Here is an 18,374-nt window from a genome sequence, read left to right as displayed (position 1 = left end):
CAGTACCACCCCACATACAGACCCAGTGCTCTCATTACCAGCTATTCTAATCCATTAAAGTCCTACTTTAGTGGAAAAAGTGGAGGGCAGATGTCAGTGTATCCCAAAAGAACTATATTTGTTTCTTGTAAAATGCTTCAATCTTGATTTCTCTAATTGGATCTATCTCCCCAGACATATTGGTGGTGTAAAGAAAGCTACCTTTCATTGAATCAGTCATTGGGCTAGACACTTTGTATTACACAGTTTTTCAGTCTACTGAAACAATCATTTGGAAATTGTATTCTTATATTAGAAAATTACAAATGCGTTTCCACAGAAAATAATTTGAATTTAACTTAATTCTAATGGTTTATTTCTAATGAATTAGTTCTTCACAGGTAGTTACTTTTTTCCATTGCTTCATTTCCTTCTATCCAAGAAGAGGTTCTTTCATGGTCCCGTCCCTTCCCTCCCTCCCTCCCTCCCTCCCTCCCTCCCTCCCTCCCTCCCTCCCTCCCTCCCTCCCTCTCTCCTCCCTCCCTCCCTCCCTCCCCCTTCGATACGGGATGCCAGCACTCTCAAAACTGTATTCCCAGCTCTCTTTTTAACCTTCATTTTAAGAAAGGTTTGCTCTAAGCTACCATGGCTACTCTTGAATTCACTGTAGCCCAGGCAGGCCTTGAACTTGCAGTCCTTCTGCTTTAGCTGCTTTAGCCTGTTGAGTAGCTGAAATGATAGGCCTGTGCCACCAGGCTTGAAAAATTGTGTTTCCTACTGTTATTGCTGTGATTAAGTAAGTTGCTTTTAATCTTAGGCCATATACTAATCTCCATTACCATGTATCTAGTAGTTCATCAGTTGGAGACTTTTTAAACCCAGTCCTTTAAATACACATAAGAAGTTGTATGAGAGGCTGTTGGTAGAAGTATTTTTTTTCTCTTTTATCATCCCAGGGGACTTGGCCCCTTTGTTTGGCTTGTATTTGATTTGTTTACAGAGATGCAAGCTTTGAATCAGACAGTTATATAGGACCTTAAAAAGAAGGGTAAAGCAAAAAAGACTGCTGTACATATAAACAGGTATCCTCATTTTACCATCTTACTGTTTGGAGTTCCCAGCCATTGTTATTCATGGATTTTGCTTTCCTCTTGCACACCTGCATTGACTTTGTTGTTGCTATGCTAATTTTCTTTAGAAATTTTCTTTGTTCTTTGTGTCCCAAATTGGAAAATTTAGTTCACATTATTCTGTGAATATTGAACTATCACCGTATTGCCTGATGTGTTAGTGGTGTACTTTTTAAATGAAGTTTTGGATATAATTACTTAATGATATTATTTCATTGTTTTTATTTTCTGTTTTATGGTAAAGGGCTTTTATATATGGTTCCCTTCTTAATGGAGTTCCTGTCCTTAAGTAACTTCATTTACAGATATGTCATTGCTATTGCAAGATTTGTACTAGTAAAATTGATGCATTTAGTATTGTCTCTGGTCACAGTGAGGTAAGCAATTGTGATGTAAGACTAAATGGTCACAGCTAAAATAGCCATTTAAAAAATAGAAATAAAAAAGACATATACATCAGATGTTGTTCATGATTACCGAGGACATCTTCAAGTATGTCAGGTCTTGTAAATATAATTGTTAAGATTGTTTTTGTTTTTTTAACTCATGGAAGGAGAATAAAAAGTGATCTATTTTTGGCAAAGACTTAAGGGAATATCATGGTGACTGTTAACCGACACTTTTGTCAAGTTCAATTTCTACCTGAGTGCTTTGACTTTTCTATCTTTCTTTCTTTCAATCTTTGATTACTTTGGACATTAGCATTTTCAAAGTGAAATGTTTAACAGTGACATCTCTACCCTTTAGGTCTGAGCAGTGTGCTGCCCCTGAAATTGGTTGAGTCACTTAATATTTTTCACCACCTTTCAAAGCTGAAGAGATCTGTCCCCTTTGCCTTCTGCTTCCTGGACCAAATTCCTTCTGGTAATAATCTTCTATTATCTGTGGCAAGTTTTTCCACATTTCTGATGTGAAACCTACCAGAGTTTGATCCTTAAAAAGTGACTCAGGGTTGAAAGCTTTAGAAACTTCCACTTCTGTTCATGAAAGAGTAAGTAGTACATGCCTAGTTATTTGTCAAGTTTTATCTCCCATAACAACTGGAAACCAGACAAAATATGAAAAAAAAATTGTCTTCAGACATTATACACAGGCTGCACTCTTTGAAAGAAGGGGAACAAATGAATGAAATGAATGTTACAGTCATCCTGCCTTTCTGCCTGCAAAGCAGCACTTTTAAGATCTGTGAGCCTGTGATCTTGCTGAATTTAAGAGACAGGGAGGAGTAGATAGCAGGAATTGGTGGAACCACTCACAGAAACAACTCCAGAATTCTGCATAGATGTAAGTCTGAGCATGCATCATAATAGACATATGAGTTCCTACACCAGGAGTTATAAGAAACTGCCCAATACCATGGGCATACAGTAGAGACCCAAGAGTGATCTTGCCATATTAGCAGACTTATATTAACCCTAGAGTAAGGCTACTCTGATCCCAAATGAACATAACAAAACTACACCTTGAAAATGACGCTCTAACATAATTTAACTGTGTGCAAAACTTATATACTCCCCAAGGGAATAGAGCAAAATCCAGATACTTAACAAAGAATTATTAAAAGATCACACACTCCCCTAGATTATTAGATCTACAAGAGACAGCAAAATATGTGCTGTAACTAGGAGAAAGTTAGTCAATAGAAATAGAACCAGTGAGAATGACAATAGAACTATCACAGTACTTTAAAGCCACCCTGAAAAATATAGTGAAGGATTAAAAGAAAAGCATAAATATAACGAATAAAGAGATAAAAGATTATAGAGAAACAAAAGGAACTTCTGGAGGTAAAAAAATTGTAGCATATGAAAGTTTAGTGCATGAGATAAATAGCAAAGTAAACATTACAGACAGAAAGGACTGATGAATTTCAATATGAGTGGAAATTTTCCAATCTCAGACATAGTGGGAATAACCCAGTTTGGGGGAGGATTCCAGGAATGATGAGGCACACTTATATGCCATGTTACTGGAGTCAAGGAAAGAGAAGCATAAGCAGGAAATATGGAAGTAATGACTGTAAAATTTCCAAATATGTTGGAAACCAGAAACAGAAAAACTATAAAGAAAACAAGAGTAGAACAATTATAATCAACTTGTTAAAACCAGTGATTGCATTTTAAATGCTGCTGGAGAAAAACAAAAACATATTAAGTGCAGAGAGGGCCATTTACTTCTCATCAAAAACATTGAGGGAGACTCACTGACATCCTTAAAGAACTGAAAGTGAGGAAACAAAAAACAGATAGTACTTCTGACTGTCAAACCCAAAGGTAATGAAAGTATCTTAAAAATGAAGGAAACCGCCGGGCGGTGGTGGCGCACGCCTTTAATCCCAACACTCGGGAGGCAGAGGCAGGCGGATCTCTGTGAGTTCGAGGCCAGGCTGGACCGACAGCCTCCAAAACAATACAGAGAAACCCTGTCTTGAAAAACAAACAAAAAAAAATGAAGGAAACCAAGAAATAAGGTGCTTTGAGATGAAAGTGGAAAGAGTAGGTACTAGTACATCTCAATTGTAAGAAATATTAATGGCATTCTTTAGACAGAAGGAGATTAATGGCAGATGGGAGCAGAGACAGGTAGTTCCTGGGACCAGCTGGGCAGTTTACCCAAATTGGTGAGCTCCAGATTTGGTGGCACATAGTTTCAACCTCTAGCCACCAGTCACCCACAACACGCACACACGCACGCATGCACACACACAGGCAGGCAGACATGCTTGCACATGCAAATATAGATATGGTAGACTTAAATGTAACCATTCAATAGTTAAATAGAAGTAATGCAACCACTGTTATTAAAGGTTGCAAAAATGCAAGACCTAGTAATACACTATAGATAAGAACTAACTTTAAGAATAAATACGGATTAAAAGCAAGAATATGGGAAAAGACAATGTAAACACTAACTATGAGGAAGCCAGAATGCTCGTATTAATATGAGATGAAGTAGTCTTTAGTAAGAGTGGTATTACCAGGAATAAGGCTGGCTATTTTATACTGGTAAGTGATCAATTCATCAGAAAGTCAATGACCAGAACCCTAACAGAACCTCAAAGCACATTTAAAATAAGCATATTCTGATAAGATAAACAAAACTATCATCAGAATTGGATATTTTAACTATTTTTACAGTGCTTAATAGAACTAGAAGTAGTGGATAAAACTACATTTAGGAAATGGAAGGTGGATAACTCAACTAACTGAATCTAATTAACATTTATAAAGCATTGAACACAACACTATCAGAATACGTTTTCTTCTCCTGTTCATGGAATATTCAACACGAGTCATAAAATAATATTTAACAAGGAACTCATATAATGTATGACCTTTGATCTAAATGTAATTAAATTAGAAATAACAAAGCGATACCTTTAATTTCCCAAATATAAGGTTATTCCACAGTATATATTTGTTTGTTGTTATTGTTGTTTTGAGACAGCCTCACAGTATAATCCAGACCCATCTAGAACTTACTATGTAGTCAAAGCTGGCAGTGAGCATATGATGATTCTTTTGCCTTAGCCTCTCAAGTGCTGGGATTATGGTCATGAGCTGCCATGCCTGGCTTTTTTGTTTGTTTGTTAAATAATAATGAATAGTTTTTATTTAATTTTTCCATACAATATATTTTGATCACCTCACTGAGAAGGAAAATAAAGTCATTCATTACAAATACTAGTTTTTAGGAACATGTTTTGCAACCACACCAGTTGTTTTGATATTTCAAATCTACCCTTGGAAAAGGTCTATAAAAATGGGATGCTTATATTTTATATAAGCTGCAACAAGAAAGGATATTTAAATATATTATTAGGCAGTCTGGTTTATCAAATACATTTTTACTTTATATTGTAAAGCTTATTGTAAATGTTTTTAAATAAATGTGTGTGTGTATGTGCGCGCGCGTGTGCACACGACATGCCTGACTTTTAATATACATCTAAAAAGATAATGAGCCAAAATTGTAAGAGGTAAATAATAATGAAAATACAACATATGCAAATTTATGACACACAAGTACCACAGTGCTGAGATAGAAATAACTTTAAAGGAAAACCTAAAGTCAACACGCTTCTCCTTTTAGAAACTAGTGAACAAGTGTAGTTCCCTTCAGGTAAATAAGAGAAATGTAGAAAAGTAAAAATCAGTAAATGGAGAACAAGCAATACAGGAAAAATACAAAGTAGATATCAGCACATAGAGCAATAAAATTGCTGAACTTATAGCTAGACTTACAAAGATTAAAAGGGGGGAAAAGACACGTTCACACAAATACCCAGTGTTGGAGACAATGTAATAGATCCTACTACATCTCTTAGAGCCATTAGGAGAATATTTTGAATATTATGTCAGAGATTTCTATGATGTAGATAAATGAAAAGATTGGAAGGCACAGTTGATCAAAATGAATTCAGAAAAAACTAGGAAATCTGAAGAGCTTGACATCTGTCAAAGACATTAACTTTACAATTAAGAATTGTCCCACAATTAAAATTCCGATATATTTAAGGATAAATTCTATGAATGTTTAAAGGACAAATAAACCAAACTCAGCATGTAGAGGACACTAGAACTCTTCCTAATTCATACCACGAGGCAAATGATGTTGGAAACCTGTTGGTGACAAAGTGCAGCAGCCATGGAAAACAGTGTAGGCATTGCTGACAATTTTTAATTCGAAACTGCCACAGTGGCTCAACAGTCCCATGTTTGAGTACATATTCAAAAGAATTGAAAACAGGAGCTCAGGGCTTATTCCCAGTCTAGTATGCCTTGTGTCATTATTCACAATAGCCAAGGTATGGAACTAACTCATAACAAATAAAGGAAATGTTATACAGCTTTTAAAACGAGAGAAATCCTGGCATTTACAACAATGTGTATTAATCTGGAAACCATTATGCTAAGTGAAATAATGCAGCCACAGGAGGACAAACAGGCTTATGCGAGAAGTCTGTAATAGTGCTTGCTAGAAGTTTACAACAGGACTGGAGGGATGTTCAGTATGTGTTAGGTTACAGTCACAATTGCTATAAGCTGTTAAAAAATCTCCTATGCACTGCAGTCCTATGGTTAATATAGTATGCTTATATCAAAATTTATGAGGTTAAGTATCCCTACTGCAAAACAAAGCTAAAAGAATGCAGTTTGGCAAGAGCTGATGAATATGTCTATGACCTTGATTGTGATGATGTTGTCATAGTTGTTTGTAACTATACAAACTCATTAAATTGTATATATTAAATGTTTATTTTTGCTAGGTTAGGAGCTATGTGCCTATAACCCCAGCTAATGGAGTCTTAGTCTGCAGGGTTTCAAATTCAATCCTAAGTCTGGGTAGCATAGTGCTAAGTAAGAACCCTATTTTAACACACACACACACACACACACACACACACACACACACACACACACACACACACACACACACACACACACACAGAGCTGTTAAGAACTTGAAGAGAAACAATGTCAGTGTCCTTATTTGTAATAGTCCCAAACTGGAAACCACCTACATACCCATCACCAAACTGGAAGCAACATACATATCACCAAACTAGAGGCAACCTACATATCTCTCAGCAGTTTACTGGAGAAATTTGTTGGTGTATTCATTCAATGGGATTCTAAGCAATAATAGTGAGCTCTCAAGATGTTTATATATTCAGAGCAGTATGCTAGGTGAAAGAACATTGACACGGTGGATGGTAGATAAAATGGGGGATTTGTATGGAATTCTAGGAAAGGCAAAATACAATGAGAGGAAGTAGATTGGTGTTTGCTGGGATCTAGTATTGCAAGGAATGAAGCTATTACTAAAGTGCATGAAGGAATTCTGGGGGTAAGATGTTCAGATCTTGATTCTGATTCAACTTACATGTGTGTTTATGTTTGCCACAGTTTCCTGAATGTTTCATTTGATCCTGGTAATTTTTGTATGCAAATTATATTTTGGTAAAAGTGATGTTTAAGAAGCAGTTTGGAAGAAAGATGTCAGTTGTATCTATAGAAACACTACGGGCCCGGCAAGTATAACTCAGTGGTAGAGAGAGTGCTTACCTAACTTGTATGATATGGCTTCAATCCCCAACACTATATACACACGCCTACACTAGGTTCAGTCCTCGGCAACACACACACACACACACACACACACACACACACACACACACACACACACACACACACACACACACTCACGTATTTCATGGTAGAGGGTTTTGGATAGCTTCAGCTGTTCTCTGAAAGATAAAAGAGAAGAAAGGAGAGGGCAACTATAGTGTCATTTGTCTGCTTTGTCCCTGGAATCTGCTTTTCTTCCCTCTGAAATGAGACGGTCCTCCTGATTTTCTGCAAAGCTATGTCTTTGCAGTAATTTTCTTCCACGAGAGCATACAGTTCAAGAAAGGACCTTAAAATCGAAAGAGTTAGCCTTGCTAAATCCAGGAAGCATGTGAAAAACAAATATATCAGTTGTGTTGCTGGTCTTACTAAGCTGACACATTTAATCAGCTCTCCATGGAATGAGAAACAAGAAAATCTAGAATGAAGAAGCTAAAATGATTTCCAGCTCATTTTACGTTAGTGTTTAAATTAATCAACATATTTTTTCCTATCTACTCCATTTCTCCTGAGTGGGCTGCACAGCAAGGACAAGATGGTAAAGTATAGAACCTTAACTGAGGAGATAAAATATAGGTACAAAACCCAATTCCCTAGTTGCTTCTGTTGTTTTCTTTAAAGTATTATAATTTTCCTGATTGTACTATATACTCAGTCACAGGCAAGTGCCAAAGCAAAGTCCCACAAACATTTTTGGTGGTAGAGAAAAATAAGAGTAAACGATCTCTATTAGTTGTATCCATTATTTTTCATTCTAAAACTTCTGGACCTAATTTTCCTTTACTTAGTTTTTTACATGCCAAGGAATCTTTGGATGTCAATAATAAAGTTGCTTTTTGCTTAATCTGTTTCATATTAAAATAACCCTTTTCATAGCAAAAGCTGAATTGCAAGATTTAAAGTTCTTTGAGAAAAATGATTTCAGAGTAGGAAATTCAAATAAAAATTTTTTTCATTTTTGAACTCTGTAGTAGACTGTCCCCTAAAATAAAATTAGTGAGTCAGATATGCACATAATAAAAATTTGTGGTATGTTCCTCTTGTCATGAAAGAAAACCATTTTCAGAATGTTGCCATGTATTCGATGCCCACTGCAGTATAAATTAAGGGGAAAATATGTACAGAAATGTTATTTTTCCAGTCTGGGTAATCATTCTTATCTAAATTGGACTGTAATAAAAATACTAAGACAGCCTGTCAACCTGAAACTGAATTTTTAAAGAAGTTTGCTGAAAATGGTTGATTTAGTCTTGCTAAGGGGAGGAAACGGTTTCTTCAGTTCAGAAATTGGCAGAATCATGGTAATCTCCTAAAGCACACATTTGATTGGGGTGACTGTATGTCAGCGTGATTAGACTTGATTATAAATAGAATTCAGAATTTTCAGCTCTGTTAGACCTTACCTCTCATTCCTCTGGCATTTAACAACTAAATTAGACATACTAAAATGGGGGAAAAGCATATAATGCTGCTATTAATTTATTTCTGTGAATACTAAACCAAAAAATATTAGAATAAGGTAGTTCTTGATTCTCAATTTTAGATATTGATTCTCAATTTTAGATTTTTGTGATCTATAGTAGCCATCCTATCTAGCCTTATTACTTTAGTTTCCCAAGTACCATGAGGTACAAGGTTATATACAAAGGTTAAAGGGAGGGGTGGTTTTTTTGTTTGTTTCCTTTTTAGTATATTTTCATCTGTAAGAAAACAGTGGTATGAACAGATGTGTCAAATGCATTTATACCTTCTTTCCCCTGTCTCATACAGTTTAGCCTATTTTTCTCATTTCCAATTGCTCTGCAATTCAGATTATATGAACCTAAGCATTATTCATTCCATAACATAAATTGCATAATTAAATGAGCAGAGCCCAACCCTAGCTGGATAATTATTAAACAAGGGTAAGTGAACATTTTCGTTTGGCATACAATTTGTAGAGAATAGACAGAAGACATGGATTTCATGAAGGGTGCCTAGATAACAGGAGAACATGAAATGAGAAGGCAAGGGGGAGGTAGAAAGGGTGTTGGTGAGCCATCAAGGATGAAATAGCCTTTGCTGTGGGTTTCTAATAGGAACAGTGTAAGAATTTGTAAATTGGTGGGGTCTTTCTAGGTCAGTGGTTCTCAGTCTGTGGGTTATATCCTATTGGAGTCAAACAACGTTTTCACAGGGGTCACTTAAGAGCATTGGAAAACAGATATTTACATTGCAGTTCATAACAAGTTACAGTTCTAAAGCAGCAATGAAAATTATTTTATGGTGGGGGGCATCACCTCAACATGTATTAAAGGGTTGCAGCACTGTTTAAGTCTGGCATTTCTCCTGCATTCTGTCATCTTTTCAGTGAATCTTTCCACTCCTCAGAAGAGTGGTAGGAACTCATCTATATGGTTAACAGCTATACTTACTACCCTGGAGCTGCTGTCCCACAATGCTACAGGAAATGGCATGTGAGGACAAAGTAACTTTCTATAAGCCTGGAGGAGGGCTGTCTCTAAGAAATGAAGTCTACTATAACCTGGACCATGAGATTTGTTAACTCCCAAAGCTCTAAGTGAAGTAAAGCTTCTTTAAGCAATCCATCCTATGGTAATTATTATAGCAGCCCATGTTGACTAATTCAGGATCTAATGATATTGGGCATATTTTGTATTCATGAAAACTGTAATTTATATGGCTTGGAAAGGTAACACCCAATTTCTTTTCATTGAAATATGAAGACAAATATCTTAGATTGGTGATAGAAAGAAGGCACCATCATTTTTGTTTTACTTAAGCTTCCTAAATCCCAGAGTTTAGTTGCCTGATATAAGGATCTTAACTGGATTTTTTAGCTAAGTTGCTGATGAGACCAAGGACACTTGACAGTCATTATTTGGTGATGTAAGAAACAAACTAAGATTTAACACCTCTCTTTTTCTTTTTATCTACCTTTAAAATAAATAATTTTGTTGAATGCCCATAGCAGATAGGTATGGTTTATATTGTGTTAATGTAAACTTCATTATAAACAAGAGAAGTGAGAGATCACCATGGACTGTGGTTTTCTTTTTTATTTGGTTTTCTTTTTTAAACTTCCCATTTTATGTTGTTGCAGAAAGAGAGGCTTTGAGCTACACTGTTGTTAAGTAAATACATCTTTATCATTGTCTCATGTAATTGTATTCCAGTCTTACAAAACACATTTTTAATGTGTTGTGGCTTAAATCAGTAGACCGTCTTGGAAGAGGGCTTTGGAAGTGGCATAAAACTGGGAGAATCCTGTGCAGATTTATATTGCTCTGTGTACTGTTATTGTTCCATAACAGCTACATTTCTGAGAGCCACTTTTGATCTGACAGTGCTGGCTGCCAGTCGGCAGAATCTAGGATTCACCTAGATTAGGTGGTTGTTTCCTGTTTCTATGTACAAGCTTGGGGAAATGGGGTTTACTTTCCTCCAAATGTTTCTCAGAACATAGTGGTACAAAATGTTCAGAAGTAGGATAATTCTTTTAAAAGCTACATCTGGTTACCCTCAGATAAATATTTCCATTAATATCTTAACTCATTTTGAACCTTCTTGGAGTTTGTAGTATTTTTTCAATGTATGTAGGTGGCCTTAAACCATATGGCAAAAGCATTTCCCAAAAACATTCAATCTTTGCCTTACTATGAACTATTTTCCTTGTCACTGAATAGCTCCTCTCAGCAGGCTCAAAGCCCCCTTCTTCCCTTTGATCTGATTCTGCTTATGCTGATGGCTTAGCTTATGTACTTTGGCGAACTCATACATGTTTTAATACCATATTTAAGAATGAAATAACCTATTCCTCTCCACTGTTTGGAGTGAAAATATGTTGTTTCTATTTTTAGATAATATGCATTGAATGTTCCTGCAGCCATTACCCTGTACAGAGTCATTATTATGCCTACGATGGTATCGTTGGGGCTCAGTGGTTTGTTGTGTATTAATCTATGTTAAAATGCTCAACTGCCTAGATTGTTTTTTCCCTATTAAACGATGCTTTTAGACACTTAATTTTAAGTCTGTGAACACTTTTAAAGATAAAAGATATTGGATGTGAATGGCAAGACCCAGACATTTACGGGAAAACGTTATAATGTCTACTAAAAGTTTGAGTTCTTACATCTTCAAACATGTCTTAGTAAGGTTGTCATTCCCTCCCATTCTTGACAGCTGCTTTACTGCAATCTTAACTTCCAAAATGAATATTGCTTAGGGCAGGGAAAAATAGGAAATAACATAGATAATTTTGTGTCATCTACTTTACCTGTTATAAGGACTCTTAAGAACATATACTCAATAATGTCAAAAATCCAAAAAATGTTAAATCTGAAAGATACCACAGCAAGTTATAAAGGCTGTTTTCAGACTACTCATTCCCTGTGCAGTTTTTTTTACATCCCCAATGCCCTGGGTTATTGTGAAATGCCTTTGCCTCCCAGGCTGCCTTGCAAAAATGCAATCCTATAGCACCCTTAGCCATATATTAACAATTCCCCCCAATGAGTGAGCATAGCATTATTAAAAACGACATGTAATTTCCCTTGTCATGTGGTTGAATCCCTTCCAACATATTTCATCATTCAGTATAGTGTTCAGTATGTGCAGTTCTATCTACCCTATATATTTTGAGTATTTACTGTAGAAGATGTTATATTATTATAAGAACGACATATGTAAGTATTCTCTTGAGGTAAATGATTGAAGGTATAGTACTTTTAAATGACTTTCATTTAATGTGTTTTGGTAAGAAATGAATCCACTCCCACTTTTTAGGTGTCTTATGCCACTGGAGAGAATATACGATATTGGTCTGTTATTGAAAAGTCATCAAGGTTTTGGATACATGGCATAATAAAGATTACAGGATGACTCACTTCATTTTGAAGCTGTCAGAGCTGTCAGAGGACCTGTCTTATATTGGGATATTGTCTAGTCAGATGTGGACTGCACTAAGGTGGAAAATGGAAAAATAAAGAGGCTACATTTTCTTAAACAGTGCATAAATCTTTTGATACTAGTGTTTCTCTGATTAATGAAAAGAGATCGTGATAGTGTAATTCCCATCTAATTTTTGTCTTCTTATGAACTGCTAATCAAGAGCATTTAGAGGAAAATTTTCAAATGGATGGTTATAATCTCGTTATTTATATTTAACGCATAAGAGCTGAAAAGCAGAAAAGTTGGGCTGTCCTCTTGTTTTTACTTTAATACCTTTAATGTACATCATCTCTGCCTTGCTAATGTAGTCATGTTTTGAACATTGAGTTGATGGAAGAAGGGAACTTTTCATAGTCCTCCCTGGTTGATCTGCAGGGTTTGTTGGGGATCCAGTCTGCCTTTGTACCTCTCTGTCAGAATTTGCCATAACTGAGATGTTTAAGGTGGAAGATTGAACTGCTTTAAGGGGCTATCTTGTTTCCCAAGAACATTTTAGAGAGAATGTTCTGTAGCTCGCTACTGAATAATGAGAAATATATAAAATATGGGATAGCTCCATAAATTTAAATAATTTAGAAAGCAGAAATATGTTATACCACTATTATTGTGAATATTCATAATAATACAGACCATCTTACCTGCAGTATATTTTTATTTTTGCTGAATGTTCTAAAGTGTATAGATTTGTATGTTTTCAGACTTACTCATTAATTTAATCATTTAAGAGTATGTGTTACTTAATGTTTGCAGTCACACTTCACCTAGTCTGAACCATCCTGATTTTACTAGGGCAAGCTGAAGATTATCATCATGCCTGATGAAAAGTTTTCCTATCCCTATAGCTTCATTTGTGGCATTTGGGGCATGGTTTGTAATCCTTGTTTTAGTCTGCCTTGTGTTAGCTGTGACTGTGTCTGCCTCTGTGCTGGCTTCCTACAAACCAATGACTGCCTTTTAATCTTTCATAGCCCCTTTATTTTCAGAAAAGGAGTTTGTTAAGGTTGTTGATGACCTGTTTCCAGTTTTCTAAATCAGACTTACAAATCAGTCAGTGATCCTAGGATTAAACAGGGAATCCTACAGAAATAGGTGATAAGCTAAAGTTCTGTATTCAACATTACCAAGTTTAATTATTTATTTTACTATATTTGGTCTGTAAACAGGAAATTAATATCTTTAGTCTTCAAGGATTGTTGATGAGGATTAGCAAAATATGTCATTAAAGCATTAATTTTGGTGTCTAATGTATAGAAGATACTCAACACAATGTACAAAACACTCTGTTAATGAACTAAACTTTGAGCCCCTTGAGGGCTTATCTTTGGTCTTGATATCTCAGTCATCTACCTAGCATATGGTAAATGCTCAATAAATGCTGGCTTGGTTGAATTGAATGATTTACCCTATTTTATGTTCTGTTACAGCCCACTGTTTGTAACATGGAAGATTGGTCGAGACAAAAGATTGCGTGGATGCATAGGTACTTTTTCTGCCATGAATTTGCATTCAGGACTCAGGGAGTATACACTTACCAGGTGAAGACCAATTTTTGTTTCATTTATGTCTATTTATTTAAAAAATCTTGCAATACTTGAGCCTAATACTTTAATTCCTTTTCATTTACTAAATTATTGACATTCCTCTCTACTTTCTTGTTAGTTTTTTCCATTTTGATATCCAGTTAACTTCTTATAAAGTATTATTGATATGTATTATTATATAAGATTTTGTGGTGACATATATCTTGCCATAGATTTTTAACGTAATCTTTTTTTTCCTCCACTAGGCAGTTTATTTTGCATAACTTGAAAATGGATGACTAATGTCCCTGAGTTACTGAAAGTGTTATTTCTATCTTAACAGCCTTTATTAGTTCCCCTTTAGACCTTTCAGAAAGAGTTGTTTTTCTCTTCATCTTATACATTTTGCTATACTTCATGTGCTTTAAAACTTCAAAAGAAATCCTAGGAAGAAAGTGATGTCACAGCCTGGCAGCATAATCATTCACATTCACACTTCACCCTCGAGTTAATTGTAGCTTGCTTATTTTGTGTCTTCTAACACAATGAGAAAGTAATGAGTGCCTCATTACACATTTTAAGACTTTTCTCTTAATTTCTCTACTCAAAGAAAGCTATTTACCATGCCATCTCATTTCTTTAAAGCACAACTTCTAGTAAGTCGTATTCCAAAATTATTTCAGAAGAAGAAAATGTCATAAATAATTAGCTATTAGTAAAGGTATTTCCTGGTTTTGTTCATGTTTTAGTATGGCTATTTGATACATATTTGTAATCCACATAGTATTGGTGCAATAAGAAATTGGTCCTTGCTAACTATTGATACTTTGGGGAAGTAAAGTATCATGGATAAAGTAATAATTCTAGTATTTTTCCATATACTCAATATAGGTGTTAGAATGAAATAATTATTATTTTACTACAGAAGTGATGTGAAAATTCACTATGTTGCTGTAGAATTGTATAAGATCAGACTTACAACACCGTTAATAAAAAACCCTGTAAGTTTAATATTTTCATGTTTGAAGGTTCATGGCCTCAAGGTTTTCTCAATTCGTAGTGAATTACAAGAAAAAATGTGCAGTAGCTTGGAGGGACACATTTATTGTTGTCTCTTCCCAACTATGAGAAACTGGGTGTTTGGACTTGATTAAACAGCACAAAGCTTGTGAGAGGTCAAATATCTGTATCATCTATCTATCTTCTGAAAAGAACTCCAGCTCACTAAAAAGTATAAATGCTACCCTTGAAATAAATGTTTTTAAACATGAAATAAGATAGATTAATTTGGGGACTTAGATTCTTTAAGTAACCACTTTTTGAGCAAATAGATAGATATGAAATTGCTTGTTAACTACATATAATGGATAATCTATTGTACTTTCCCAAAGCAACTTGTTATGAGGCATACTGGTTCCTTGACATTTCCTGAGAGAGCAAGAGTTCTGTCAGGTGAACTTGGGAAACAACAACACCAGCTGATAAATGTGAAAAGCTCCCCTTGACTTTAGCAAGTTTTAGGCCCTTATATGTAAGTATTGTTGTAAATCTAGAAAACTATATAATGCAGCATCTTCTAGACTGAAGTTTATTTGAATACGAATCCCCTTTATCCGTCTTCTCCAATGTCTTGTGCATTAGGATTCCAAGGAATACAACCCTGTAAACATGAGCCTGTGATGAAATTTTACAAGTGTTGCAAATTATACGTTTTTTTAGATTTACACACACAATTTATAGTATAGAATTTCTTTTGTTTTTAAGTGAAATTATGGACGAACTTCCATTATCAAATATTCCATACTTAAAAATCCTTGGTGGTGGTAGTGGCAGTAGTAACTGATAACACCTTGGTTTTGTTTAGAGAAATTCTTCTGCCTAGAAGATGAGAATATCCAACTCTTATAATGTGAAGTGAGTGAATTTTTCCACAATTAAAATTTGCCTGCATTTGTATGCCTTTTTGCTCTCATTGCATTGTGGTCTGTGACTGGGAACATCCTGTTTACTTTGCAACCTTTTCCTTGGATTTCTATACCACTTCCTTTAATTGTATATAGTACGTTAAAAAGGAATGCATGTATATGTACTTACTTTGTGTTTTGTATATACACATACATGCATCTGGTTTGCTTCCCATTTTTATGTGCAATATAATCTAATTAACATATTATAAATCTTATGAAATTTAATCATTGTTTTAATTCATTTTAGAATCACAAACTGTATGTATTATAATGCTATCCATCCCAAAAGTATGCTTATGTACCACCACCACCCCCTCCCCGTGTGTGTGTGTGTGTGTGCGTGCGTGCGTGCGTGCGTGCGTGCGTGCACCTGTGTGTGTGTGTATGTTGGAATATGTGTCTAGAGAAATGTATTTTGAACTAGGGTTTTTAAAGAGCAGTAATTTTCGATTAATTAAGTTTGTTATTTTGACGGTCTTATATGATACACCCTGATTCTTATCCCACTTCTTTTCTTTCCTCATCACTGTCAACCCCCCACCCTCCCTTCAAGTCTCTTTCCCTCATTCATGTCTCTGTTTTGTTTATAACTCTCTGAGCTTAACCTGGGTTGTCTGTATGCCCACAAGTTTGGAACTATGCATTGAAGTTTGATGGTCTCACCAGTGAGTACACAACTAAAGCAATGCTCCTCCTCTGCTAGTACCTGTACTCAAGCAGATGTTCAGCAGTGACATGCTGGTTCCCTGTGAGACCTTCTCTCATCCTTGTCTGACTCCAACGATGTGTTTGTTTCCTACATGCTATACTGTTGCTAGGCTATTACTGTGTTAGACGTTTGTGAGGAGCTTTGTGCATTCCTTGTAATAACTGTTAGGTATTAATATCTACATCAGTGAGGAAATGGAGATTAAAGAATTTAAATAATTTACTCAGTCATACATCTAGTAAGTTACTGGTAGAATTCAGATTCAAACTTAGGTCATGGACTGCAAAGGGCATATTTTTCACTGTGCTATGTATATACACACACACATATATATGTATGTGTTCCCTTAATGAAACTTTGATTAAATCAAAGTAAGTACTTTAAACAGAAATGAAATTATTACTCTGATTTTATTTATAGCTTCATCATGAAAATAATAAACTTAAAAGAGTACTATGAATTTAATAAGTCGGTGATCAATAATTCTTCAAAGAGTCTAGTGAAGATTTATGAATAAACTTTATTTGAATTTTTAACTATATAAAAATACTACTTTGAGATATGGAATTGTAATTTTTGATTGTATAGAATAGACATAAAAAAGAATTCAGAATTTCTAAGCATAACAATTAGTGATTTTTTTGAAGTCTAGTCTTCGCTTCATAAAGTCCATAACTCGTAAATGAACAAATAGCGGTATTAACCAGTGAGCAACCAGCACAGTAGAATGAACCACTCTTTAGTAACAGATGAGTTAAAATTAGAATATCTAGTTCTATGTTATCTTCATCTGCGATTAGGTAGACATCGAGTTTTTCAGAATGCTATGCAGCAGTGCCATTTCTTACTCTGGTATAATGTAAATTAAATTATATTTTATCATTTTAATTATTTTAAAATATACACTTCTGTGATCTTAAATACATTTAATGTTATTGTATAACCATCATGACCTTTTATCTCCAGAACTTTTAAATCCTCTCCTTGGTTAGTGTCTACCTTTTGGCTATTGTGAATAATGCTGCAATGAAAATGAGTATGCGCATATCTCAATACTCTCTTTAAAAGCTAGCTATCTCAGATGACAGTCATATAGCTTGTTGATAGTCACTAATCTTTCAAAATATTTCTTTAAAAATGACCAGTTCTTTTTAATGAAACATCTATCCTGGATTAAAGTTTGATTCATAAATGAAGTTTGTAATTGAAAATTTTCATCATCAAAGTGCTTGCTTAATTGAAATTTTGATTTATTTCAGATTGAAATAAGACTTTATAAATTGGCTAGCGATTTTTTTCCCAGTAATAGAAATATATACTTAGAAAGTATGAAAACTTTGTGACAACTACAATATGGGACTCCAAAGAAGACAACCTTTCCCTTCTCCTGGGACACTCTTTTAGACAAAAGCAAAAAATGTATAGAAGCAGACTGTAGAGCTGAGAGTCACAGATAAACATAAAATGCAGGCTGATGGTGAAGTACAGAGTTACTACTTTTTCATTGCCTATACTTTGAAGTAGAAACAGTCCTTTTTCTTGGTGAATAAAAATGGAGTCTAGTATTTACCATTTTAAAACCAATAACATAGTATTTATTTGGATTAATAGCTTTTGCAAGCTAGACAATAGATTTATTTATTGCTATTTACAAACTTACTTTTGTATATAAGAGAATTAGGATTAAGAGAGGAATTCAATCATCTCAGTCAATGAAGGTGTCTTATAAATTGCTCTTGAAAGTACAGCTCTAGTTATTTATATAAATTCCTGATGATAACATGGAACTTTAGAACACAGAAGTGACTGATAGTAAGGACAGGGATGCGGCCAGTCACCACACTTACAAGAAGACTCTTTTTTCCCCCCTCTGTTTCATTATCCGTAGATGTCTGCTCTGAGCATCGAAATAATTATGTAGGTTAGGGCCAGACCTGGAGCTTGAGTCTTCACTATGCTGCTTTTGTTGCGCTCTGAATTCTGAG

General features: G+C 35.0%; 1 protein-coding gene across 1 annotated transcript in view; it reads left to right on the top strand.

Moving 5' to 3' along the window:
- Ammecr1 (AMMECR nuclear protein 1) overlaps positions 1–18,374 on the top strand; it is a 107,201-nt gene that overhangs the window by 36,717 nt on the left and 52,110 nt on the right. Inside the window, exon 2 of the mRNA XM_021234320.2 lies at positions 13,618–13,728. Within this exon, the coding sequence (XP_021089979.2) occupies positions 13,618–13,728 (111 nt within the window). The remainder of the gene's footprint in view (positions 1–13,617; positions 13,729–18,374) is intronic.

This window comes from Mesocricetus auratus, unplaced genomic scaffold (genome assembly GCF_017639785.1).
Source record: "Mesocricetus auratus isolate SY011 unplaced genomic scaffold, BCM_Maur_2.0 Super-Scaffold_100003, whole genome shotgun sequence".
Taxonomy (NCBI): domain Eukaryota; kingdom Metazoa; phylum Chordata; class Mammalia; order Rodentia; family Cricetidae; genus Mesocricetus; species Mesocricetus auratus.
Note: the sequence above shows the minus strand (reverse complement) of the source record. Positions and strands in the feature narration are given on the sequence as shown.